Raw genomic sequence first — 27328 nt, forward strand, 5'->3', positions numbered from 1 at the left:
GTCTTTGCCTATCGCTGAAGTTTATTTTAGCGTAATAACAACTTACTGGAAATGTAGGATATGCAGATCTATATTCTAATCTTAGCTCTGTACTTGCTTTTGTAGGATTTGGAGTAATTTATCAATACCCCAACTTGTTTCTTTTCTCTTTCAAATAAAGTAAAACTATTTTATTTATAACTATTAACTTGTGAGGTGAGAGTTATCCAGCTCACATAAGGGATCTGGCATAGAGATAGTACACAACGTTATTATTATCAATGTATAATATTCTGGTTTTGTTTGTTTGTTTGATACGGAGTCTCCCTCTGTCCCCCAGGCTGGAGTGCAGTAGTAGCATCTTGGCTCACTGCAAGGTCCATCTCCCAGGTTCAAGCAATTTTCCTGCCTCAGCCTCCCAAGTAGCTGGGACTACAGGTGCGCACGCCCGGCTAATTTTTTGTATTTTTAGTAGAGACGGGGTTTCACCATGTTATCCAGGATGGTCTCAATCTCCTGACCTCGTGATCTGCCCACTTAGGCCTAATAAAGTGCTGGGATTACAGGCGTGAACCCCTGCGCCCGGCCAACAATTTCATTTAATTTAGTCACCAACTCCCAGTTAGGACCCTGTTATTATTTTGCCCCGTTTTACAGATGAGGAAACAATCTCAGGGAAAAGAAGGGATTTACTCAAGCCATGCAGTGGAGACGTCTGGATTTGAACCTATTGTGTTCGAATCTCAACTGTGTGCAAACTCACAAAGGGAAATGAAGCCTCAGAGGAAGGGCAGGACAAGGGTGACCACACAGGTGAGCGAGATGGGCGAGAAGGATGCCCGTATATCTCTGAAGAAGAGAGAAGGCACACATCAAAAACACCTAGACTCTTCACCCATCTGCAGCCATAGCCTGGCTCCATTGCCGCGGCAGGGGAGAAAAACCTGGTCCCCGCCCAGAAACAGCCTTCTGCGTCCTTAGCGACCAGGGCGGAAGAGGCGCCGCCCGCGACGCGGGCCCTGTGATTGGCTGGATTCCTGGGCTCAGTCCCCACGCCCCGTCCTGTCTCCAGGGTCTGAGAGTGTCAACTTCCTGGGGAGAAGCACGGATCGCGCAACTCTGAGCCGCCAGGGTGGGAACGCTGCCCTAGCGGTAAGCACCCCTCTCTGTTCTCTCCGGGGAAAGACCTCAGGACTGACACGCAGCTGCTGGGCAGGGAGGGGACTTGAGGATCACGAATTCCGAGTCTGGAAGATTCCAGACAGGTGCAAAGAGGTTGCAGGTCCCCGGAATGAGGGGCTGCCGTCGCACAGCAGGTCTTTAGTATTGGACTTTTGGGAAGAACCCTGGTCTAGCCATCAGACCCAAATACTGGAAACAATCCTGCCTTTCATTCTCTCTGTGACCTTTGTCAAATAACACACCCTCTCTGGGCCTTAGTTTTCCAATCTGTGAGGGAGTCTTTGGAGTAGAATGATTTCTAAAGGGCTTTCAGTCTCTGGGTGGTTCTAAAAGGGAGTGTTCAGCTGTGACGAGATTTACTGAGCTTCTGATTTTCCCTTGGCATCACTCTGTTTAAACAGCCAGTGCTTATCTTGTGCAGGAGCTCAATTTCAGATTCATTGGATTGTTGTAGAAAGAGATCAGTGATCACAACAAAAGTCTGTCTCTCTTGTGTTCAGTCTCCCTTCAGATGCATTATCTCCTTGGATTCACCCCCAAGTCCCTAGAACAGACCCGGAATTATCCTTATCTTATAAATGGAGAAACTAAACATCAGAACTGAATATTGGTTCTTCATATGATATGTCCCACTAATGCCCTAGTTTCCGCTCTGACCTCACTGGAATCCCATCCTATGTCTTGTAGTACAGGAAGGTAGAGTCACCTAATGACTCAGTAGATCTCTTAGGTGAAATTCCCAAGTCCACTAATTACTGGTGAGATGATGTGATGTGAATAAGTCATATAGCTACATTTTGCCTGTTTCCTCAACTGTGAAACAAAAGTGATAATAGTAATTAAAAATACCTTTCTCATGCCTTTGTTAGGAGTGTTAAGTGAGGTAATATAGGTGAAACACTTTGTCCTGCCATTATTATTGCTTGTTGTTATTGACAAGGATGATGGAGTTCCCTAATGGAAAATCAAGAGGAACAATTTACTTATTTTCACCTCTAAGGATTTGAAGGGATTTTGAAAAGAATCATGTCTTCAGCCTGGAAGACTCCCCGTGGATCAAATGCAATGCCTGAGATCATGGTGAAAATCATTGGAAGTAAACACTTTCAATACCTCGTGGAGAAGCCAAAGATGTAAGTCCATATTTGAAAAATACCTGTGTTGCTTGGATGATAATGAAGTTTTATTGTTTTTTTTATCACCCAGAAATTTAAACTTAAAAAAATGCCATCCATGGAAAACGAAGTCATTAAGATGCAACAGTAGAGTTAAAATCGTGTTGATAACTTCCATGTGCACTGTTTTCCTAGTATTTTTCATCTTTATAATTCCCCATACTCCTTAATTACTTGGGCCGATTTTCCAAATAGATGGGAAATATGAGCATTGAGACATTTATAAATATTAATGGAGCATTGCTGCCTTTTCTCATCGGGCTTGTAATCTACCACATGTAGTAATTTTAGGGAGAGTGGGGTAGGTTTATTAGTCAATTTGTTGTGAATTAAAGGAGTAGGATTAATACAGAATCATAAATTGTAAGGTTTTCACTTACTCCTGTTTGTATTTGATACTCTTCTAAGCTTGGGCTTCTCAGATCATGGCTAAGATCTCTTTCTTCTCTTCCAAACCCATCACAGTCACATTTAAGAGATGACACTCATATATTTCTAATATTCACTAGATGTTTCAGCACAGAAGAATATGACTAGCTCTTTCTTGCAGAGTTTCAGTGGCTCAAAAAAGAAGGGAAAGGCCGGGCGCGGTGGCTCAAGCCTGTAATCCCAGCACTTTGGGAGGCCGAGACGGTTGGATCGCGAGGTCAGGAGATGGAGACCATCCTGGCTAACACGGTGAAACCCCGTCTCTACTAAAAAAAATACAAAAATCTAGCTGGGCGAGGTGGCGGGCGCCTGTAGTCCCAGCTACTCCGGAGGCTGAGGCAGGAGAATGGCGTAAACCCGGGAGGCGGAGCTTGCAGTGAGCTGAGATCCGGCCACTGCACTCCAGCCCGGGCGACAGAGCGAGACTCCGTCTCAAAAAAAAAAAAAAAAAAAAAAAAAAAAAAAAAAGAAGGGAAAGTACTAGATCTGTCTTTCTTATAGTAGGCCTTCCATAAGTAATAGCTAGTCAAAGATTGCTTTTCCTTCCTAAGATTATTTCCTCAGCTCTATCTTCTGTTTCAGAAACTCGTAGACTGAACAAATATACAAAGATATGGTATCGTTGAACATAGGTGCAAGAAGAAATTTTTACTAAACCTGGCAATCATCAGAATCACCAGGAGGGTCCTCAAAAATAAAGATTCAGGAATCAGCTCAAGGTCTGCTGAATCAAAATCTCTGAATGCAGGTCACCAAGACTGCTGTTATGAAGTACAGGCTTTAACAAGGCTTTAGAAAGTCACATTAGTTCTACTTCCCCACTATCAGTATTGTAAGGTCTAGAGGGATTCCAAAGTGATTGCTATAATCAGTTAGTAATATCTGCCACTGCACAGGAACTGAGGTTTGCAGCATGTGATTCATACATTTGGGATCCCTACAGAGCTGAGAGGTGTGAAATTGAATCTTAGGTCAGATTCTTTCTTGCCTTTTGACATTGGGAAATGAATTAACATCTTTGGCCTTAGATTCTATATATATGAAGTGGGGATAAAACAACACCTATCTAGTAATAGGATTATTGTGAGGATTAAATGAGAAAAAGTATGCAAAGCACCTTTCCAGTGTCTTATAAATAACACACTTAGTAAATAATTCTGCTATTATTATTGAAGTCTTTCTATAGATATAAAACATGTAACAAAAAATCAAACATCCTTCTGTTAAATGCTTGATGTCCCTCCTTTTATATCTCTTTATTATATATATATATTATATTTTTTTTTTTTTTGAGGAACAGGGTCTCTCTCTGTCGCCTAGGGTGGAGTGCAGTGGCCCGATCGCAGCTCACTGCAAGCTCCGCCTCCCAGGTTCGCGCCATTCTCCTGCCTCAGCCTCCCAAGTAGCTAGGACTACAGGCGCCCGCCACCACACCTGGCCAATTTTTTTTTGTATTTTAGTAGAGACGGGGTTTCACCGTGTTAACCAGGATGGTCTCGATCTCCTGATCTCATGATCCGCCCATCTCGGCCTCCCAAAGTGCTGGGATTACAGGCGTGAGCCACCGCTCCTGGCCATCCTTTTTATATTCTCTGCCTAGGATGCAGTTTATGTCTGTTTTGTAGATGAGGAAACTAAGACACTGTGATCTGGTAAGTGATTATTTTGAGATATGTCAAATCCCTGTCACTGTCAAGAAAAGTAAATAGAATTAGTTTGGACACTTGGCTCAGATCTCCTACCTGGAAGACTATATTATTACTAATTCTGTTCCTTCCTTAGGTTGTTTGTTTAGCCTTATTCTCTCCCAAACCCCTGGTTTTTTCCAAGGGTATGGAACTTAGTATGTTTTTAAACAGAAAGCAAGGAGTAGTATTTAATTTTTAAAATAGTGAAAAGTTAGCTTTATCTTATAGGAAGGTGCCTTTCCCCATTTTGTTTTCTAAACTTCAGGAACCAAAAAATAAAAGAGTACATTAAATCAGCTAAATTAATTGTAAAACAAAATATGCAGTTCTATCTCTCCTATTATACTATAACAGCTGGTGTTTTTTAAGTAGTAAGACGGGTATTTTGTTTGTTTGCTGTGTTTCCTATAGACTTCATGTTACTGTTGCTGGGATGACATAGGATTAGTAATGTGCATTGCTAAAATATTCTTGTATGTTTAAAAAAAAATAATTCTTAAAGCCTCCTTGTTGCTCAGGTAAGGAAAGTGCCGCCACTGTCATGCCATTCATGCTGCAGAATCTGTCTTCCCAAAAGTGTTTATACTCATAAACCAGGGCCCCAGAAGGGTGTTTTCTTTGGGTTGAATAAGTTGAATCAATTAATAAAAATCCACTGAAGAAGTGTAAGTAAATATCAAAAAAGAAAGGTTTCTCCAAAATGAAAATTTGAATTAAAAGAAAATCATGGATCAATAATGGATAGAAAAACAGAAATCTTCTCGTATAACCACATTTAGCTCAGATTTCCTGCAGGACATGTGTTGATGATGGGATAGTATGTCAGACCTGAAGGTGGTCTTTTAGATGCAGCCCACTATATTAGCTTGCTAGGGCTGCTGTAATAGTGTACCACAAACTAGGTGACTTAGAACAACAGAAGTTCATGGTCTCAAGTTCTGGAGGCCAGAGGTCTGAAGTCAAAGTGTCCATAGAGCTGTGATCCCTACGAAGGTGCTAGGGAAGGACCTATGTGTCCTAGGTGCTCCCTTGCTTCTGGCAGTTCCTTGACTTGTGGCAGCATATCTTCAAGCTTTACATGGCTTTCTCCCTGCATCTGCATCTGTGTCTAAATTGCCCCTTTATGTAAAGACATCAGTCAACTACATTAGGGGCCCACCCTAATCCAGTATGACCTCATCTCAACTCATTATATCTGTAATAATCCTATTTCCAAATAAGGTCATATACTGAGGTATGGGGGGTAGAATATCAACACAGGAATCTTGGCAGGGCCACAGTTCAACCCATAACAACCAGCCTCCCATTTTACAGATGAGGTGAGATAACTAAGGCCTCAGTGGTCTTAAAGCAAGCTCCTGAAGTTCCACGCTGGTTATTAAGAACTAAGACTGGAATGGAGCTCGCCTTCCCTCTTTCCTTAACATGTATAATTGTTCACAGATCAAAGAAAAATACTTATATTTAGTATACATATTTTTCACAAAAGAGCAAAACAGATTAACCTGCAGGCTTCAAGGAGTGACATACATTTCCCTTTATTTGTGCCATCATCATCTTCCTCCTAGGTCACTATAACCGCCTTCCAACCTAGTTCCCTGTCTCTAATCTTCACACTCTCTAACTGACTCCTCTGCAGCTTTGCTCCTGAATGTGTAGTCCATGGATTTCCAGCACCAGTCTCAGCTGGGAACTTGTTAGAAACAGAACCTCAGCTCCCTTCCTGATATATTGAGTCAGAATCTTACTTTAAACCTGAATTTTCAGGTGACTCCTCCACACATTCCAGTTTGAGAAGCCCCATTCTCAAGTACGGCCAGCGTGATCTTTCTAAAATAAAATCTAATGACATGTTGCCACCACCAGACACACATTTGCCTGCCCTACCTGGAGCCTCCTATAACGCCCGTAAGGAATAGTACATGCTTACAACTTCCTATGCATTTCTGTCTCTCTATTTTACTGTAAATTGTATGTGCACAACTATATCCCTAGCACAGAGGATAAAAGCTTGTACATGGTAAAGCCTATTAAATAAATTAGAGTAACATGGCTACCAAGAAAAATAAAGATCTAGAAAGATAATACTTAGTAGCTTTAAATAAATCCAAATCTAAAGGCCCATGCTGTTAAAATAACATCCAGATGTTACTATGGAACCCTGATGAGTAACATGCCATGTGATTGGAGACAAATATTCTCATTTTCAAAAAGGGGATGGAAGCTAGTAATAGTACCACAGAGCCAGAGGTTGGTGGACAATCCCTGCCAAAACTGTAGGCCAAAAAATTAAATTAGTTGTGAAAATAAAACATGAAAGTGATGATCACCAAGAGGAGGTATGCATTAACTAAAAATAGATTATGCCAAACTGGTTCCATTCTCATCATTGACAAGATTATTGCAGTCCAAATGAAGAGAATGATAAAGAAAGTATGTGTTGATTTTGGTGAGTCATTGGGCACATCTTTCTCACAAAGGCCTGAAACAAGGCAGTGAGCTCTAGACTGGATAGTGTTGAGGTAGGTGATACACCACCAAGTTGTGATGGAACAATTGATATAAACACAACTTTCTGGAGGTGGGGAGGATTTGTATGTGTGACCCTGCTCTTATTCAACAGTTTTTAATACACAATCAAAGGAAGATAGACAAATTGTTTCAGTAAACCCATAGGTAGCAGAAAGCTAAGAAGCTTTGGCAGGGAAATAAGCTACAACCAACAAGATTAAATGAAGAGAAATATAGGCAAAGGCTATCTTTGGAGAAGTGTACATGGAAATGGTTATATGGAATAAATGTTCCAGTATTGCCTGTGTTTGAGCTTAGCATGAATCAAGGGTATTCAGATAGAGAGATGTGGAGGCTCACTCCACGCAGAACTCAGTAGAGTACTGCACACTTCATTCTGGATGCCACATTTTAGGAGGGACCCTGGCGCACTAAACATTGGGGCAGCAGACGGCATTATGAAAGATCCATTGAACAGAACAGAGATCTCAGAAATAACACCACACATCTACAACCATCTGATCTTCAACAAACCTGACAAAAACAAGCAATGAGGAAAAGATTTCCCTTAATAGATGGTGCTGGGAAACCTGGCTAGCCACGTGCCGGAAACGGAAATTGGACTCCTTCCTTACACCTTATACAGAAATTAATTCAAGATGGATTAAAGACTTAAACGTAAAACATAAAATCATAAAAACCCTGGAAGAAAACCTAGGCAATACCACTCAGGACATAGGCGTGGGTAGAGACTTCATGACTTAAACACCAAAAATAATTACAACAAAAGCCAAAATTGACAAATGGGATCCAATTAAATTAAAGAGCTTCTGCACAGCAAAATAAACTACCATCAGCGTGAACAGGCAATCTACAGAATGGGAGAAAAATTTTGCAATCTATCCATCTGACAAAGGGCTAATATCCGGAATCTACAAGGGACTTAAATAAATTTACAAGAAAAAAACAATCCCATCAAAAAGTGGGCAAAGGACATGATCAGACACTTCTCAAAAGAAGACATTTATGTGGCCAACAAACATATGAAAGAAAGCTCATCATCTCTGGTAATTAGAGGAATGCAAGTCAAAACCACAACGAGATACTATCTCACACCAGTTAGAATGACAGTCATTGAAAAGTAGGGAAACAACAGATGCTGGTGAAGATGTGGAGAAATAGGCATGCTTTTATACTGTTGGGGGGGAGTGTAAATTAGTTCAACCATTGTGGAAGACAGTGTGGTGATTCCTCAAGGATTTAGAACCAGAAATACCATTTGACCCAGCAATCCCATTACTGGGTATCTACCCAAAGGATTATAAATCATTCTACTATAAAGATACATGCACATGTATGTTTATTGCAGCACTGTTCACAATAGCAAAGACTTGGGACCAACCCAAATGCCAATCAATGATAGACTGGATAAAGAAAATGTGGCACATATGCAGCATGAAATATTATGCAGCCATAAAAAGGATGAGTTCATGTCCTTTGCAGGGACACGGACGAAGCTGGAAACCATCATTCTCAGCAAACTAACACAGGAACAGGAAACTAAACACCACATGCTCTCACTCATAAGTGGGAGTTGAACAATGAAAACACATGGACATAGGGAGGGGGACATCACACACTGGGGCCTGTCAGTGGTGGCGGGGGGAAGGGGAGAGTTAACATTAGTAAAAATACCTAATGTAGGTGATGGGTTGATGGGTGCAGCAAACCACCGTGGCACGTGTATATCTATGTAACAAACCTACACATTCTGCACATGTATCCCAGAACTTAAAGTATAACTAAAAAAAGAACATTTGTGATTCATGGGAGGATGTCAAAATAGCAACATTAAGAAGAGTTTGGAATAAGTTGATTCCAACTCTCATGAATGACTTTGAGGGTTCCAAGACTTCAGTGGAGGAATCACTGCAGGTGGGGTGAAAATAATAAGAGAACTAGAATTAGAAGTGAAGCCTAAAGATGTGACTGAATTTCTGCAATCTCATGATAAAACTTGAGTAGATGAGGAGTTGCTCCTTACAGATGAGTAAAGAAAGTGGTTTTTTGAGATAGAATCAACTCTCCAGGTGAAGATGCTGTCAGCATTGTTGAATTGACAACAAAGGATTTAGAATATCATATAAACTTAGTTGAGAAAGCAGTGGCAGTAATTGAGAGGATTGATTCCAATTTTGAAAGAAGGTTCCCTGTGGGTAAAATGCTATCAAACAGCATCATATGCTACAGAGAAATCTTTTGTAAAATGATGAATCAATGGATGCAGAAAACTTTATTGTTGTCTAAAGAAATTGCACAACTACCGCAACCTACAGCAACTACCATCCTCATTAGTCAGCAGGCATCATCGAGGCAAGCCCCTCCACAAGCAAAAAGATGAGGACTTGCTAAAGGCTCACAGATGATTATTAGCATATTTTAGCAATAAAGTATTTTTAACTAAGGTATGTGCATTGTTTTTTAGACAATGCTATTGCAAACATAATAGACTACAGTATAGTGTAAACATGACTTTTATGTGCACCGGCAAACCAAAAAAATATGTGAATCACTTTATTGCAATATTTGCTTTATTGCAGCACTCTGGAACCAAACCAGAAATCTCTGAGGTATGCCTGTAATTTGCATTGATATTTACACCCAAGATATGCAAAGTTCTGGTATTTTCCCACGTGACTCTCCTAAAGCTCATATTCTGTCATTTTTGAATCACCCCAAACCCTTTATAATAACAAATTCTTTGTGACTTGTCTTAAACTTCTTTAAGTGTTAACGTTAACAGTTTTAGAAATTAATGTATATAGGGAATTCCATCAACTTCCTTTGCACAAATATTAACTGAGCACCTACTGAGTGCCAAGCCATGGAGACACAGAAGTGTACCTAAAGTTCTAGTGATGGGAAACACAAGATAGACAGATGAACAATGATTTTTCATGTAGGCATAGTGCAATAAGGAAAAATAAAGGAACATGAGGATCTATCAGCTCTTAAAGGTCCCAGAAGCTGTCTCTGAGCAAGAGACATTTGAACTGAGACTGTGCGGAGATAAACAGCTAGAATTATGCAATGAGAATTATCCCAGGTTAGCTATCGGTGAGCTAAGACTAGCCCAGCCTTCGTCCGCGTGGGTATGGCTCTACCAGATTTAAACTCTCCATAAAGTTGGTAGTATCTTCTTTCCTCCCCTGCTCAAGAAAAAGAGTCTGCAACTATTCACAGGTCTCAAGTTTGCCCATTATTGGGCATCTGACATTCTCATTTACTGCTACAAACCGATGGCACCTAACTTGACTGCCTGGAGCCCAAGCAATTTTTTCTTCTTTTTGTATAAGGTTGCCTCATGCTTGCCTCATTGTATTAGTCAGGGTTCTCTAGGGGGCAGAACAAATAGGATATGTATCTATATCTATACATATAATATATATCTATATATCATATATGTCCTATTAGTTATATATATATATCCTATTATATATAAAGGGGAGTTTATTAATTCATATGATCACAGGGTCCCACAATAGGCCATCTGAAAGCTGAAGAGCAAGGAGAGCCACAGTCTGAGTCCCAAAACTGAAGAACTTGGACTTTGATGTTGGACGGCAGGAAGCATCCAGCATGGGAGAAAGATGTAGGCTGAGAGGCCAGGCCAGTCTAGAGTTTTTTCTGCCTGCTTTATATTCTAGCTGCACTGGCAGCTGATTAGATGGTACCCACCCAGATCAAGGGTGGGTCTGCCTCTCCCAGCCCACTGACTCAAATGTTAATCTCCTTTGACCAAACACCCTCACAGACACACCCAAGATCAATAATTTGCATTCTTCAATCCAATCAAGTTGACACTCAGTATTGGCCATCTCTTAAAACTAGAATATACTCTTAAAAACTAGAATACCATCCCTCAGCAGGAGCACAGTGCTCAGGATCAGGGAACCCATGTACCTGCTGCTTTCCTGCCACTGAGGTCCAGCCTGCACCAAGTGATACACAGGTATTCACCTACATCCTAGTGACTCCACAGACTTACAGAGAAAGTAAATCATGCAAATATCTGAAGAAAGAGCATTCTAAGGAGAGAGAATAGTCAGAATAAAGCCCGTTGGTATGTTTAAGAAAGAGCAGGAAAGCCATTGTTTGTGGAGCACAGTGGGGAACGGGGAGAGGAGCAGGAAATAAGGGCAGAGAAGCCAGTAGGACCATAGTAGGAACTTTGGATTTTGTTCCAGGTAGAATGGGAAACCACTGGAAAATTGAGAGCAATGCTGCTCACATTGTATTACTATTTTCTAAAGGCTGCTTCTGTCAAGTGGTGAGTAACTTGGGAGTGACACTAATAAAAAGAGAGAAAACATTTAAAGAGTTATGATAATCCAGGCAGGAGATGGAAGCACTGACTAATTATAGTCCATACATAAAGTATGGATAAATTTTGTGATTGAAAAATTCAAGTATCCCATTTATTATTTTTTAGAAACAACTGATCAATAAGCCTTATCTTTGTTTATTACTTTTCTCACTAGACAATCTACACAATAGCTGAATATCTATGAACTCAATCTCTCATTAAAACTGAACAATCACATCACAGAAGATACTTATCTCCATTTTTACAAGTTCAAAATGATAAAGCAGTAGGCTAAAATCATACTTCTATTAAGCCCTTTTCACTGCATTAAACTGCTTCTGTATTAATATCCTGGAATAATTTTTGTTTGTTGTCATTTGTTTGTGTGTTTATTTTAGGCACTGTGAGACGTATAAAGAAGCAGAACATACTGTTGTTCTAGTCATAAGTCTGTAAATAAGAGTACAGGGCATTATGTGAGCAAACATTAAATAAATGTTTTAGAAAACTTACAAGTGCCTATTGATCCCAAATATTGAGACTATGAAGTAACAGTTATTTTTGCCATTTGAATTCTATATATTTTAAAAAATACAATACAAAGTCAAAGCGAAAAACAAAATACTGTTTACAACACATGTGACAGAAAAATAAGTAACTCCTAAATGCATAAAGAGCTTTTCCAAATCGATGGGAAAAAGATGAACAGCCTCATTTCAATAATTGGCAATAGACCTAGACAGGAAATAGAAGAAATAAAAAGGAACAACAGATATGTGGGTGTATATTTGACATGCATGATAATAAAAGAAATGTAAACAGTAATGAGATATTATTTTTTACAAATCAAATTAGGAATGTTTTATAATGGAGATACCCAGTGCTAGCAGGTGTTTAGAGAAAATACTCATATGATACTGTGTTTTTTAAAGTATACTTATTGAAAGCCTTAAAAGTATATGTCCTTTGGCATAAGATCTGTATCTACGAATCAGTTCTGTGGAAATGATTATGGATGGGTGTAATGATTTGGTTTCAAAGATTTACACAAAAATGTGTGTTGTGTCTGGGTCTCAATAGGAAACAGATTATACACTCAAACCAGGATGGCTTTAGTTTTAAAGGAGTAATTACAAAAATGTATGCTGAGATTAAGAGAACTGCAAGGTGTGGTGCAGGAATCATGGGCTAGCAGCCACAAGGTTGGTAGGAGCCTTAGGTCTGAAGAGAGGAGAGGAGCAGAATGTTACCGAAACCAAGAAAAGATAGCATTCTGCAGCTCGGGCCATCTTGAGAAAAGTAGTGACTTTTGGCCAAGAGACACAGGTAGCCTGAGTCAACCTTTCAGGGAGGGAACCTCCTCCTGCCAGGGCTACCCATTGGCCCAAACCACTCAGAATCATAAGACATAGGCACTGCTTTTCTTAGAGACAGGATCTCTGTCCATCACCCAGGCTGGAATACAATGGAGGGATCATAGCTCATTGCAGCCTGGAACTTCTGGGCTCAACCAATTCTCCTGCCTCAGCTTCCCAAGTAGCTAGAACTACAGGTGTGCACCACAATGCCCGGCTAATTTTTTTTTATTTTTTTATTTTGGTAGATAGGGTCTGGCCATGTTGTCCAGGCTGGTCTGGAGCTCCTGGCTTCAAGTGGTCTTCTTACCTAGGCCTCCCAAAGTATGAGATTGTAAGCGTGAGCCACTCTGCCTGGCCTCATGGGCACTGTTGATAAAGTAAGTCCACAGAGATCAATTTTCTGGGGTTGAGAAGGATGGTGAGGATATAGGTGCCAAAGAAACATCTCCAGCAGAGCAGCAGCATTTAAATTAATAAAAATTTGGAAACCAAATTAATGTTTAACAATATAGGACAAGTTAAATAAACTCTTGTATATCTATATAATGAAACACCATTAGACATTTCAAATGTTGGTGTAGAGATAGAAGTACTGGCCTGTAAAGATATCTGCGTTATTTTGTCAATTGAAAAAAAAAAAAATTTAAGAGGTTAGAAAGGTTGATTACAATCAATCTTTGTTTTAAAAACAAAATAAAACTTCTCGTGTGTGTATATGGAAGCTTTTGTAAAGAGATAAAATATTTGGCCACCTTTAGTTTTGCCAGCTAAGATTTTGAGTTAACAAATTTATATTGATAGAGTATTTTTAAAAATCCATCATCTTTTTATATATTCCTGATTTAGTTCAACCTGATTAAACAAAATAACATAGCAATAATGATTGCTCCTCATTCCCATAGACCATGTGGATGAATCCAGATGTGATGCAGAGAGAGAACTGTTTATGCTGCATCCTCTCAGAGTATGGATAGAAGACCTGGCTCAGAAACTGTGCCCTACAGCACAGAGATCATTGGTGAAGAGGCCAGGCAGTTGCACAGTCATTTTGCTTAGACTTGCAAAAGCAAAACAGGAGAGAATGCAAGTGCAAAAGACATTAAATTTCCAGTCATTAAAGATTGGTTCCAAGATTTACATTTTAGCCAATAAACATTGGCTCCAGACTGGCAAAGCTGCACTGTCTATAAAGCTCTCAGGTGTAATCCACCTGAGGACATCATGATGCAACAATGTTTGGGTTGTTTGGTTTTTTTCTGTAAAATTAAGGAATGTGATTGAGAAGAATCCTGCTTTATCAGAACAGATTTTTAATACTACTTAATATTTGTTTTTTAAAGGCAGGGTGATTTATCAAATTTGTATTTACTGTGATTGGTAAATAATGAGGTGGTCAGATAGATTGCATTAATTATATCTCTTTTATCTATTTAAATAGATTTTCTTCAGTTCCTGTCTACTACAAAACCTTGACTTTTGAACTTCAGTTTTGTCTGTCAATAAAGGAAGTTTTGGGAGTCCAGAGAAAGAAGCATCCCTTTGTACCTTAGTGATGAGGAGTGTGTGTATAAAGGAGCTAGCACTTTAATTTATGATTAACATAGAATTACTATTTGTCAAGGGCCGGGGAAGGAACACTAGGCTGGGTGCTCAATATTTTATACATTTTATCTTGATAAGGATTATTTTTTCTCATCTTGCAGCTGAGAACCTGAAAATCAGATATTCCCAAAGTCACACAACATGAAAGAATTTATGTGTGGTGACTGACACGTAAGCATTTAGATAGAACATATTAGCTAAAATAATTACATTGATAAAGAAATGATTCAAGTACGAGTTCAAGAGTTGAATGAAAGTATTTTTATGATCTTTTCGAAGACTAAATTTCCATGATAATAGTACATGGTATGGCTCCATGACATAAAAAAAGGAAATAAACAAAAAACCTTCATACTTCGACACAATAACATTAGCTACATTAGCACAGGCTTCGCATTTCAGCTTCCCTGTGGAGTTTGGTGAGCTTTTTCAGCTGTACTCCCCTCCCATCTCCGATTTTATTTTTTATTGTCTTTTTAAAAAGAGAAAAGTCTGGTTGTCTTGATTATCTCTTATTACTTACAAATAAGAACACACTTTCATTTACTGAAATTAGATCCCCATTCACTGTGTTGGCACACTCTAGGCTGTCTTCTCCAGAGGGTTTAGGGCCTGTTAGATGGCGCACAGTTGGAAATCGGTGGCACTGAGTCGCTGCCAAGGCTGGCAGACCTTTAAGATGGCATCTGGTGACCTTTTGCTGAGCCCCCTGGGTCCTTCATTTGAGATTTTATGTTCTCGGCAGGGGTGTAATCCAAATCAAATGTGAGATCTGGTGAGCTGGAGTTATATGGGAGGTGGGGCCAGCGGGGGATCCCTACCTTGCTTTGGGCAGAGGATGCTACTAGACGCCTTTGCAATGTTTCTTTCTAACCCTGAGACTCTGTGCTCTAATGGAGGGTGACTCTAATGGGCTGGTTTGCAAAAACAGCCCGGTGAGAGAGGGAACGATTGAACAGTTTTCTCCTCATTTATTTATCATCCAGCAACACAGTAATCCTCTCTAATTGCTCTCATTCCTGGATGACACTAAACTCTTCACGGCACCCCCAGAGCAGCAGCTGAGGTCAGAAGTACATACGCGGAAGCTAGCTGTGTCTTGCTTCCAAGATAGTATTGATGGTGTTTTTTGTTTTTTGGTTTTTGGTTTTTTTCCTTCTTTTGAAATGGCAAATGTCTATTTTCAGTAATATGGGTAGATAGTACACAAGCCTAGGAGAAAGAACTGTGAGTTTGTGAACAACATAACAACCAATGCGTGTTGACAAATTGTTTGTGCTAACCACAGACACACGCCGTTTCTCAGCTAGAGAGTCATTTTCTTGATAATTTTCAAAGTGCTATGTTTTTTTTAAAAAAATACAGCTTTTACTTGAAACAGATTTAACATGTTATTTTTGGTTTTACATCTACAGGAACTGTTTTAAAAGACAGGCAGATACATTTTACATTTCTCAAGCAATTCTGTCCTGACACTGCCCACAAAAGGATCTCGAAGATAATTAAAGCAAAGATAATCCATTGTCCCTGCCTTTATCCAAAAGAGTTAACTACCCTGCCCAATGACCATTTTTGCCTTCAAATCCTGCATTTCCTACTTTGGTTAGCTGCTCCTGTACTTTCAGCTCCTCATATAATCACAAACTTCCATGGACCTTCCTCTGACTCTACTGCCAATAGGATCTGAGTCTGTGCAATGAAGTAGACAGGTTTAAATCCTGGCTCCACTACTCAAAAGCCATGTAAATAGAATTAGGCCAATCATATCAACTTTCCTGGCCTTAATTTCTTCATCCTAAAATAAGAATAATAGGAACGCCTGACGATAGGGTTGATTTAAGAAATATATAATCTAATATATATAAATAAGTATAGTGTGGCTGTCACATTAAATGTTCAGCAATAATATTATTTTTGTAACCATTGCAAACTATAGTTATTCGTTTCTTATGAACTTCAAATAGTACTGAATCTTCATAATGTTCATTTGACATTCATTTATATGCTAAGTGGATATGTTTCATATTACTTATGTAAATTTTATACCAATTTAATACTTTATAGAAATACAACATACCTATATTTACATAAAAGTATACATCATAAGTCTACCACTCACTGAATTTTCACAAACATGATATACTCATGCAACAAACACCCAGATCAAGAAACAAAATAGTACCAGAATCACAGAATCCCCGTTATGCTTTCTTCTGGGCTATACATCTCCCCTCAAAGGTAATCACTATTCTGATTTCTAGAATCTAGTTTTACCAGTTGTTAGCTTTATTGTTTGTGTTATTTTTGGACAACCAAATGAAATTTAAATTTCTTGAAGGCAGGGAACATATATGTCTTCTCTCATTGCAAAAAACATTTGTCAAATATACACTCTCCTTCTCATACTCCTGTCTTGCACTATTATCATTTGTGTGTGTTTGTCTGGCAAAGCTCCAGTTCTGTGTAAGCCTCACTGTCTGCCTTCTCTACATGTCCGTGAGGACTACTGGGTGAAATGCCACTCATCCTCTCAAATTGATTTCACAAAAATCAATGGTCTTTAACCTTAACTGGCCACTCAGTTGGCCCAGCCAACCTGTCTTATTTTTCTGATTATCCTTCTTCTACTCTTCATAGCAGCTGCCCCAAACCATCTGCCCTTAATTCAGACTTTCCACTCCATCACTTCCCCCATGAGACCCAAGGTAACCATACCTTGTTATCAGAGAGAAAATTCAAGCTGTCAGCAATTTAATCAACCTGTTGTCATCAAATGTACTAATTTGCCTATATCCTTACCTATTTTTCTACAATCTTACCCTGAGGTTTCCCTTCTGCCTCTGTTCTCTCAATGACTTCCATTTCCCTTTGTCAAGGTTCATCTTATATCATCAATGATGCACTCTCCTTTCTGCAGTTCAACTGGCTATTCACCATTGGTGTTTCAACAGGTTAAACTCCCTAACATCTTTGAACATGATAATAACAGTCTTATCTGAAACCCTGTATTCCACATCAATCATCACCCCGTCTTTCTCCCTTCTTGCAGCCAAACTTCTTCAGAGAGGTCTTTATACTTCCTGTCTACATTGCTTGTCCCCCCTCTTTCTTCAATCCACTTCAGTCTAGCATCCACCTACATTACCTCATTGAAACTCCCCATACCAAGATTCCTGAATACATCCTTATGGCTAACCCAATGGACCCTTTTCAGAAATTTCCTTTCTCAGCAGCATTTAATACTGTTGTCCTGTCTCCGGAAACATCCTCTTGCTTTTCTACCAAGTCTTCCTTCTAGTCTCCTGATTTCCCTTCTACTTTACTGGGAATTTTTTAAAGCTCTTTTTAAGGCTCATCTTTCCTCTTTAAATGTAGGTATCCATCAGAGTTCTTTCCTAGGCCTTCTTTTCTTCTTGTGCTACCACCACCAAGAGGATGACTATAAAAATACACACATACATTCAAATTATTGCCCATGGTTTGGTCTTAGTCAAATCAACAAGTATTGGAGTTCAACAAGTATTATTTAAATCAATGAATATTATATTTACATAACATGATATGCTTGTAAATGGATCTTTTCCACTGTATCTATAAATAACAGCTAGAATTTATAGAATGCCATGAAGATACAAGGCATAGCTACTTTGAAACTTATTTTTTCTGATTATAAAATAGTATTTTCTTATGTAGAAAATTTAGAACAGTAATACTATAAAGTATAATATGACATGATATAGTATAATAGAGTGTAATGTAATACCCTGAGTTCTACCACCCAGAGATACTGTTAACTTCCGGCACATTGTTTTCTAGATTGAATAGGCACACACATTATATACATGCATTTTACACAGTTGAGACAATCATATATTCACTTACTTTTATAAGTGGACATTTACTTGTATCATTAAATTATTCATAATTATTTTAATGACTTCATATACTCTATCATAAGCAAAGAATGAAATAGTAAATGCATCCACCTATTACTCAATATTTAGAGTTTTCTTTTCTTTTTTTTTTTTTTTGCATTTTCTCCTCAATACACATGCTTTAAAATTGTTCTACAATGTCTTAATACACATGCTTTAAAATTGTTCAGTTTCTTGACTCTTAATATATTTTTTCAGGTCACCCACTGTAAGAATTATATCTGTCTTCTATGTTTAAAATGGTACCTTGTTACTCTTTTGATTCGTAAGACTTTTAGTTATTTTTTTATTTTTTATTTTTTTAGAGACGTGTCACCCAGGCTGGACTGCAGTGGCGTGATCTTGGCTCACTGCAACCTCTGCCTCCTGGGTTCAACTGATTCTTCTGCCTCAGCCTGCCAAGCAGCTGGGACTACCGGTGCACACCACCACATCCAGCTAATTTTTGTATTTTTGGTAGAGACAGGGTTTCACCATATTGGCCAAGTTGGTCTCGAACTCCTGACCTCATGATCCACCTCCCTCAGCCTCCCAAAATGCTGGGATTACAGGTGTGAGGACTTTTTAGTTATTAAACAAGGTTGAACCTTTAATTTTAGTTGTTATTTGAATTTCCTTGAATCATCCTACAGATTTTTTTTCTTTCTTTTCTCTGTTTAATATTAAACTTAAATGAAAAGCCCCCAGGAGAAAAGGAAGTCTCAAGGGGAGAGGCATAGAGCAGAACTGGAGCTGACAAACTGTTTTGACTTTCTTTTCTAAGGCTGAAAATACCTGTTACATTTACAAGTAAGAAATGTGATAACCTTTAGGGTTCATTTTTCATACTGGTCATTGCTTACAGTAAGGGTTTGGGAGCAGATGGATAGATTATGAGTATGAGGAAGAGGGGAAGGAAACAGATAAAGCCTGCAAAGGTAATATTAATAACAGGTTCTCTCTATGGTCAGCTATGCATAGACAAATAACCAACGTTTATGCTTCCACATTCCACTGTGCTGAGTTACCACTGTTTACAACACCAATCACACCTTCTGTTCTTACGCCAGCCTTGCCTATGAGGAGTCTGCCTGTGAGTAACAAAGTATAAAATTCTTTCTTCACAGCAAGGAGAATGAGAATTTGAAAACAGAAACCCAAACAATGCGCCAGAAACCAATGACTGATAATGCAAGGCAGATGAGCAGAGACCCCCCAGCTCCCATTAACTTCACTGATCAGCAAACCAATTATAATCCAGATGATGTGAAAGAGAACAAGCACGCAGAGAACAACCAGAAATCAGAAAACAACCAGAAACTACTAACAGGGGCACACAGTAGCAGATTCCTGGATGGCAAAGTGAGTAACAAAAAATACCCAAGTTTATCTTGATAATTTGTTAGGAAAATATAGATAAAAACATAGGTTGACACAAAAACACACTGTACAAACGTTCATTAATATATTTTGCACGAGATAGAAATAGGAATCAATTTTTTTCAATCTGAAAATGAATTTCAAGGTCATTTTGTATATTGTATCCTTGCTGACCACCAACAGAGTTGGTCATGATCACCAATGAAGTTGGTCATGACAACCAATGGAGTTAGTCAACCTATTCCACCTGTGGTTAGCTCAGCGATACTCAGTATTGTTACTATACATGCAAAGTTGGGGCATGTTGGAGGGTAAGAGTCTGTCTGCTTTTACATTACAAAAAGAGATAATTTATTTTAAAATTCCAATGCAACAATGTCTAATTACAAAAAAAATTATAGGCCCCAAACTCTGTTGATAGAAATATATATCACTGCACTCTGTTAACAATCAACTAAACAATTCATAACAAACTAACTTGATGGTGATGAATCTATATGATTAGTAATTTGTAATTAAAAAGCAAGTAAAGCAGCAATTGAAAACTGGATCTAAATCAAGACAAAACTAATGATTCATTGATAACAAAGTACCATTTCCAAAATTGCTGAAATTGCAATTAAACAGATACATAAAGTAGGAGTTTTGCAATGCTGCCAAGCATTAAGTGACAGCCAGATATTTTAGTAAAATACTGAATTAGAGTTTGCAGTACACTCTAACATAACTATTTTTAGTTTGTAATTTTAATAGCCCTTTCTAAATCACTGAGCTACCAGCTAGTCTTTAGTCACATGAGAAAATGAATGCCTATGGATTTGGGATCTTCTGCTCATAAGAACCATGCAAAGGATCAAATTTTGGAGTGGTTAACAGCCTATCTATGGACCTCAGGCTATACTCTGCAAGGTCTAGTTGAACACTGAAGACCAGAAATGAAAGTGACCTTCCCAAAACATGAGTGACACAGATTGAGCCATCACTCAAGCCTCTTAGTCTCCAGTTTGGCTGAGTCCTTGAATTTAGGCCTTGGTTACAGCAAAAGATAGTGAATCTGCAGAGGTGATATAATCCATTTGAATTATCAAAGACCTCTGAATTTTTTAACCTAATTTAGAATCTGGCATTAATATATTTATTGGTTTTGCTCCCCAAGAATGGCCTTGGTAATAATATTGTGGCTATAAAAGACTTTATTATTGACTGATGCTTCCAGGTAAATTTTATTATTTACTCTTTGAAATTAACCCTGTGAGGTAGATGCCATTGTTATTTCTACCACCATGGCATAGATGATAAAACCAACACTCAGAAAGGATAAAGTGACTCATAAGTGTGCAGATAAGATGTTTGTCTAGGTTTTCTTTTTTTCTTTACTTAAATTTTTATTGATCTTTCTAATTATAAATCATAGCATAATCATGTAGCAATTTTGAAAACAGAAGGAGAATATAAATAAGAAGAAAATATCAACTAAAGAAAACTAGTGGTTTTCTTTTCCTTTCTTCCTCTTTTTTCCTTCATGCATAGAGATATAGAATGGGAGTCATTATATATACTCTTTATTATCCTGCTTGATTCACTTCATATCAAAAATTCTCTCTTTGGCATGAAAAAAATCATCCTACGCATCATCTTTAATGGTTCTGTGAGAGTTGTACTCAGAACTAACACCTAGATGGATAGCATTTACTATGTGCCAGGCAGCATTCTGAGCTCTTTACAGATATTAACTAATTTATTGTTCCCAAGCACCCAGTGAGGTAGGAACTCTTATTATCTTTAGTTCATGGTTAAGGGAGCTGAGACACAGAGAGGTCAAGTGCCTTGCTAAAGTCATAGAACTGAGAAGTGGCAGACCCACAATTCAAGCCCAGGTTCTAGGTCCTTAGTCACCAAACTGTATACATTCCTTTATAGAAATACAACACAGTTCACTTAACAAACGCCTTATGGGCACTTAAGCCATTTTAGTTTTTCTCTCATATATAGACATCTGTTTCTTGACAGTCCTCCTAATACATCAAGCTGCTCATTCCTGCCATGGACTCTGCATTTGCCATTACCATAGGTAATATGTTCATTAGGTAAGCTGTTCTTAACCTCCATGATCTGGATTGTTTGCTAGCTCTGTCGTACAGGGAGAAAATTTGCCCCTCCCCTCCCAGAACCCAACAGGGTTTCTGGTGGGAGGCTCAGCGGGGGCTAACACCCAGCCACCAAACAAGGAAGGCCTTGTGGGAGGTGTGGGGACCGACTAATTGGTTCTGTCTGCCGGGCGGGCGTGTGGTGCTGGCCTGCCAGATGGCAGCCACAGTTGCCTGGTACAGAGACCCTCATTACCAGCTTGACTAAGTGGTAAATGGAATCCTGCCGCAGTTACAAAAGCACACCAATCAGAACTCCTTCTAGATCCTTATCACTCACACATAGATGAAAATAAGCTTTCCTGCCTGGGACGTAACAGGCAATCTGGACCAGCTGAATTTGCTCCAAAAGAGAAGTTGCTGATAAAGACTGAGCTAACATGCGTGAGGACGAGCAAGTGTGAAACTCTTTTCCAAATCACAGAGTAAGTTCGAAGAGTCTCATTGGTAGGAAGTAAGTAAAACTGAAGATGTTAAGAGAATCCTTCATTTTGTATATATAAGAACAGTGAGATATCTTAGAAATAAACAAGTGCAAACCTTCCTTTCACAAAGGAAGAATGAGAGGACCAGAGAGCTTAAATGCTCCAAGGTCTCACAAGAAAAGAGCTTGGCTCTTCTGACCCCTAGTCCTAGGATCTTTTTGCCTCTAAATTCCGCTTTATACGGGTACATTTTTGAAAAAAATACATATTGTTTATATAATTTCTCAGAATTTTCGGCTCTGCCTTCTCTCAGAAGAATAAAAAAGAATGTGTGACTAGTAACAAACTCAGTAGCACAGTTTCAAAATAAAATTGCAGTGTGCTTTTGCATCTGGCAGTATGAAAATGAAAGTGTTAGTGCTTTAATTTTAATAATTATCACAGTTGATTGGGAAGGTTTCTTTTCAAAGCTCTTTTGTGTGTTTTCCCTTGTTCATTCTCCACAATAGCCCCGCAAGGTAGGTAAAGGCACATGATGTTATCTTTATTTTATAGACGAATAGACAGATGTCAAGGACATTTCTGCTTGGCTGTGCATTTGCAGCTCAGATTCAGCAAGTTCAAAGCAGAGCCTTTGATCTTGTACTTCTGGTGGTCTGTGTCTCACAGAATGGTCTCACTCCTCTCTCAATTGCACCAGCAAGAAACCTGAACATACTTTCCTCGTCTCTCTCCTTAACCCTGATATCCAACCAATCACAGAGTCCTTTAAATTCTACCTCCTTTGTGTCTCTCAAAACCTTCTCTTTCTTTTATTTCCTTTGTCATCACCATAATCAGACCACCATTTTGTCTCACCAGGGAGATTTTAATTATCTTCAAATTGACTTTTCTGTCTTTAAAAGTCTCTCAATGTATTGGTCAGCTATTGTGATAAATATTGCTGCGTAACAAATCACACCACAACTGAGTGGTTTATAACAATAATCATTTATGCTCACATCTACAGATATGAGCTTAGGCAGCTTTTATTTATCTCAGTTGGGTTGGGCTGGGCTTGGCTCTAAACTGGATTTGATTCAGGTCTGCTCTGTGCTTTCTTGTTCTGAATCCAGTGAGCTCCTCAGGGCATGTCCTTCTCATAGTGATGGAAACATTTTAAGGCAACAAACTCAATTACACAAGTACATTTTAAGTCTTTGTTTTTTGCTTGTGTCATATCCACTAACATCCCATTAGCCAAAGCAAACCACATGGCCAAGCACAACATGAATGGGGCAGGGATATATATGTTACCTCTTTTAGGAAGAACCACTTGATCAGATATACCCTCTGTTTAAAACACTTAAATTCCCTTGTTAAATCCCAATTTCCCTAGTATAAAATTTAAACTCCTTGACTTAGCATTCTAGCTCAACTGTCTATTCTCTATTTCACTTTCATCCCCACATCTCATTAACTGAAATTCTATTCCATAAATAGAGTTCTGTTCCCTTTCACCTCAAATCCTTTGCCCAAGCTATTCTTTATGGGTAAAATTCTCTTCCCTCCATCTTTATTTCATTAACTTCTAATCATATAAGTGCCTTAACTTAGATAGCAGCTCTATCAAGAAGCATTACGGTCTGATTTCCAAGACTGAGGTAAATGCCTTTCCTAATGTATTTCCAAGTGAATCTGTGCATACTTCTACAGTAGATGTTGCCATACTATTAAAATAAACTGTTTCCTTATCTGTCTCCTTCCACAAGTCTATAAGACCACTGAGAGTAAGAATTGTTGCTTGTTCATTTTTGTTTGCAAATGTCTTTCTCTGTATATTGGCTCAAAGCCAACATCTAATTTAATGGGAAAACACTAGAGACTTTCTCATTTCTGTTTGGAAGAAGTTAAGAGTGCTCACTGTCTCCACTGGCTTTTAATATTATGCTGGAGGTATTTGCCAATGCAATTAAATAAGAGAAAGAAAGTTTAGGCATATTATTTAGAAAGGAAGAGGTAAAACTATTTTCAGAGTATAAGATTGTACCTCTAAAATCTCAAGACACTTAATGAAAAACTACTAAAACAATCAAGAAAATTTGGCAAACTAGAAAGTTATAACATCAATAACACAAATCAATGGTCTTCATATATGTGAACAAAAATGAGTTAGAAGATAAAATGGAAGAAAAGGCACCATTTACAATAGTAAATAAATGTAGAAGTAAATTAACTAAATAAATTAATTAAATGCCACAGCATAAACTTAACAAGAAATGTCCAAACCTGTATGAGAACAAAATATAAAGCACTCCTGAAAGACATAAGAGTAATTTTAACAAATGGAAAGGTATGCTGTTTTCTTGTACATAAAATGTTAACATCATCAAAAGTCAGTCCTCCCTAGGGTAATTTATAAATTTGTTGGGATTCCAACAAAACAAAATACTATTAGGTTTTTATTTTGTTTTGTTTTACAACTAGCCAAATTGATTAGCAAGTTAATTTGGAATAACAAATAAGCATGAATAGTCAGGAAAACCCTGAAAAGGAGAGCAGCACTATGAGGAATGGGTAAGATACCATTACCAGATATTAAAACAAAAAGTCTCTATATTTAAAATGGTGTGGTTTTGGCACATGAATACATGAAAGACCAATGAAATTGAAAAGAAAAATTCCGAAATAAACCCATTGGCATATTGTTATTTTGTATATGATAAAGGTGACATTGAAAATTAATAAGAAACAGACGGACATTTTAATCAGTGACACATTATTGGACAGCTTTAGAAAAGTTTTGAGTTGGGTCTATTCCTCATATACCATACATATATAGGATGTATATCAGGATATATTCCAAATACATCAAAGGTTTAAGTGTAAAGAAATAAAAATATACAAATAGTACAAGTAAACTTGAGTGATTTCCTCTATCATATGGGATAAGGGGAAACTTTCTTAAGTATGACTCAAGTTGCAGATACAATGAGAAATACAGTGATCCTTTTCACTGAAGGAGTGATTATTTTCACCATATGGCCAGAACCCCTGTAAGCAAAGCACATAAACACCTGACAAAGTAGGAGGAAAATCTACAACTTGCATTATTGACAAATATATCTCTCATCTATAGAATATTCTACTTAAAATAGAGAAGAAAAAGGGCAGTAAACTATTAGAAAAATGGTCAAAAAATATGAACAGGCAGTTCACAGAAAACCAAATGTAAGTGTTCCTTAAATATATGAAAAGATGTGAACTTGCTTTTAATAAGTAGAATGCAAATTAATTCTACCCTGAGATATAATTTCTTATTAGCAAAATCCAGGAAATTGATAACATAATTTGGCAAAATCCATAATATTGTTAATATACTTTGTTGGAAGGCTATGGGGAAACAGATACACTGCTACAATGATAGAAAAAATTTTAAATGGAAAAACTGTTTTGGAAGAAAAATTGATAATAATTAGCGGAACTACATCTACATTTTTTATAAGAAAATCTCACTTTGAGAAATCTATCCCAAAGATGTACTTGAAAAATATAATATTAAAAGATTTATACAGAAGATATACATTGCAACATTACCTGTTACACCAAAAAATTATAAACAACCTAAATTTCCATAGATAATGGACTGTTTGAATAAACTAAGATACATCCATACATGGAGTACTATGAAACTGTAAAAAGAAATATAGAATTTGTATATATATGAATATTATTATATATTACTATGTGGAGTAATATAACAAGATACATTATTAATTGAATAAAAGTGAGGTAGAAAAAATATATAGATTATTCTACCAGGTATCTATCTATCTATTTATCTGTCATGTACATATCCTTTATGTTTTTTAAAATGAAGGAATTAATTAAGAACATTTTTAAAAAGTGGTTATCTCTTGGGGATAGGTGGAACATGATGAAGGGATAAAAAAATAGAAAGCATACTTCTCTGAATGTCTTGTTTGCTTTGCAACCACATGAATTTTTTACACTACAGAATTATAAAGTAAAATTATATATTAAGAAAATCAATTTGTAAAATCAAAACAAAATAAAATGAATCCTGTTTTGTTGTCTTTTGGTGTATAACAAATTGCCCTACAACTTAGTCACTCGAATCAATAAACACATATTACCTGCTACTGTTTCTCAGGGAAAGGAATCTAGGAGTGGCTTAGATGGGAGATTTTGGTTCAAAGTCTTGTAAAATTTCATCCCAGATTTCACCCAGGGATACAGTCATCTGAAAGCTTGATCAGAACTAGAGGATCTACTTCTAAGCTCACTCATGTGGCTATTGACAGAGGCCTCCTGGTTTTGTCCACAGGTCTCAGCTTTTCTCATGTGGGCTTCTCTCTAGGGGTGTGCATGACATGGCTGGCTTCTCACAAAATGACTGATGGAGAGAGATTGATTGTACACAATCTAATTGGAAGCTGCAATATCTTCTATAACCTAATCTCAGAAGTGACGTACCATCACTTCCACAGTATTCTACTGGTTGCATAGACCAATCTTAATGAAATGTTGAGGGGATGAAGGTGACTACATAAGGCCATGAAACCAGGAAGCAGGGATCCATGGGGCCACCTTGAAAATGAGCAGTCACATGGACCTAACTATATATTTATTGGCAGTAAAATTAAACAGAATGAAACAATTGTAAATGATTTTAAAACACAGTGACTTCATTGCATATACCTAGTGGAATATTTACTGTAAGGAAAATATTTCTTGAAAAAATATATTTAAATGTTTTTAATGACCATTATGTTGATACTGTTATTCTCTGTGTCTATATTTTATGTGATAAAGCAAGGGAGTCATTACCTTGGGGGGTTTTTTTTTTTTTTTTTTTGGACTTGTGATTTGGGGTATAGAAGAAATAAAATATAGAGTATTAATAAAATTACATAAAACTCCTATGATCCTACATTTGAAATGAAAAATTGGTATGAACTCTTTTTAAAAATGTATTTCCCAGGTCTGTCCATTGGAAAAAATTAGAAACAATGACTTGTCCCAAAGCAATGAGTAGCCTTGCATCTGCATTATGTTCAGTAAAACTCCAAGAGCTGATTCCAGTTTTGAGCCTGAAATATCCACTTATACCAAAAGCAATGAAGATATCAAAGACTTCCTAAGACTGGTCAAAAAAGACTCAGGATCTAA

The 27328-nt window shown here is 37.8% G+C and overlaps 1 protein-coding gene across 5 annotated transcripts in view; it reads left to right on the forward strand.

Annotated features, from left to right (window-relative positions):
* The first annotated feature begins 1047 nt into the window (after positions 1 to 1047).
* Positions 1048 to 27328, forward strand: part of CUNH1orf87 (chromosome unknown C1orf87 homolog) — an 86222-nt gene continuing 59941 nt past the window's right edge. For 3 of the 5 annotated variants that reach the window (XM_017877289.1, XM_017877292.1, XM_017877293.1), the window contains exons 1-3: positions 1048 to 1131; positions 2162 to 2294; positions 19332 to 19566. In XM_017877289.1, the coding sequence (XP_017732778.1) occupies positions 2188 to 2294; positions 19332 to 19566 (342 nt within the window). In that variant the 5' untranslated portion in view covers positions 1048 to 1131; positions 2162 to 2187. Of the gene's footprint in view, positions 1132 to 2161; positions 2295 to 14391; positions 14462 to 19331; positions 19567 to 27328 lie in introns of those variants that run through there. The other 2 variants (XM_017877290.1, XM_017877291.1) reach the window with 2 other exon arrangements.

Source organism: Rhinopithecus bieti, unplaced genomic scaffold, assembly GCF_001698545.2.
Source record: "Rhinopithecus bieti isolate Rb0 unplaced genomic scaffold, ASM169854v2 scaffold_6380, whole genome shotgun sequence".
NCBI classification, from domain to species: Eukaryota; Metazoa; Chordata; class Mammalia; order Primates; family Cercopithecidae; genus Rhinopithecus; species Rhinopithecus bieti.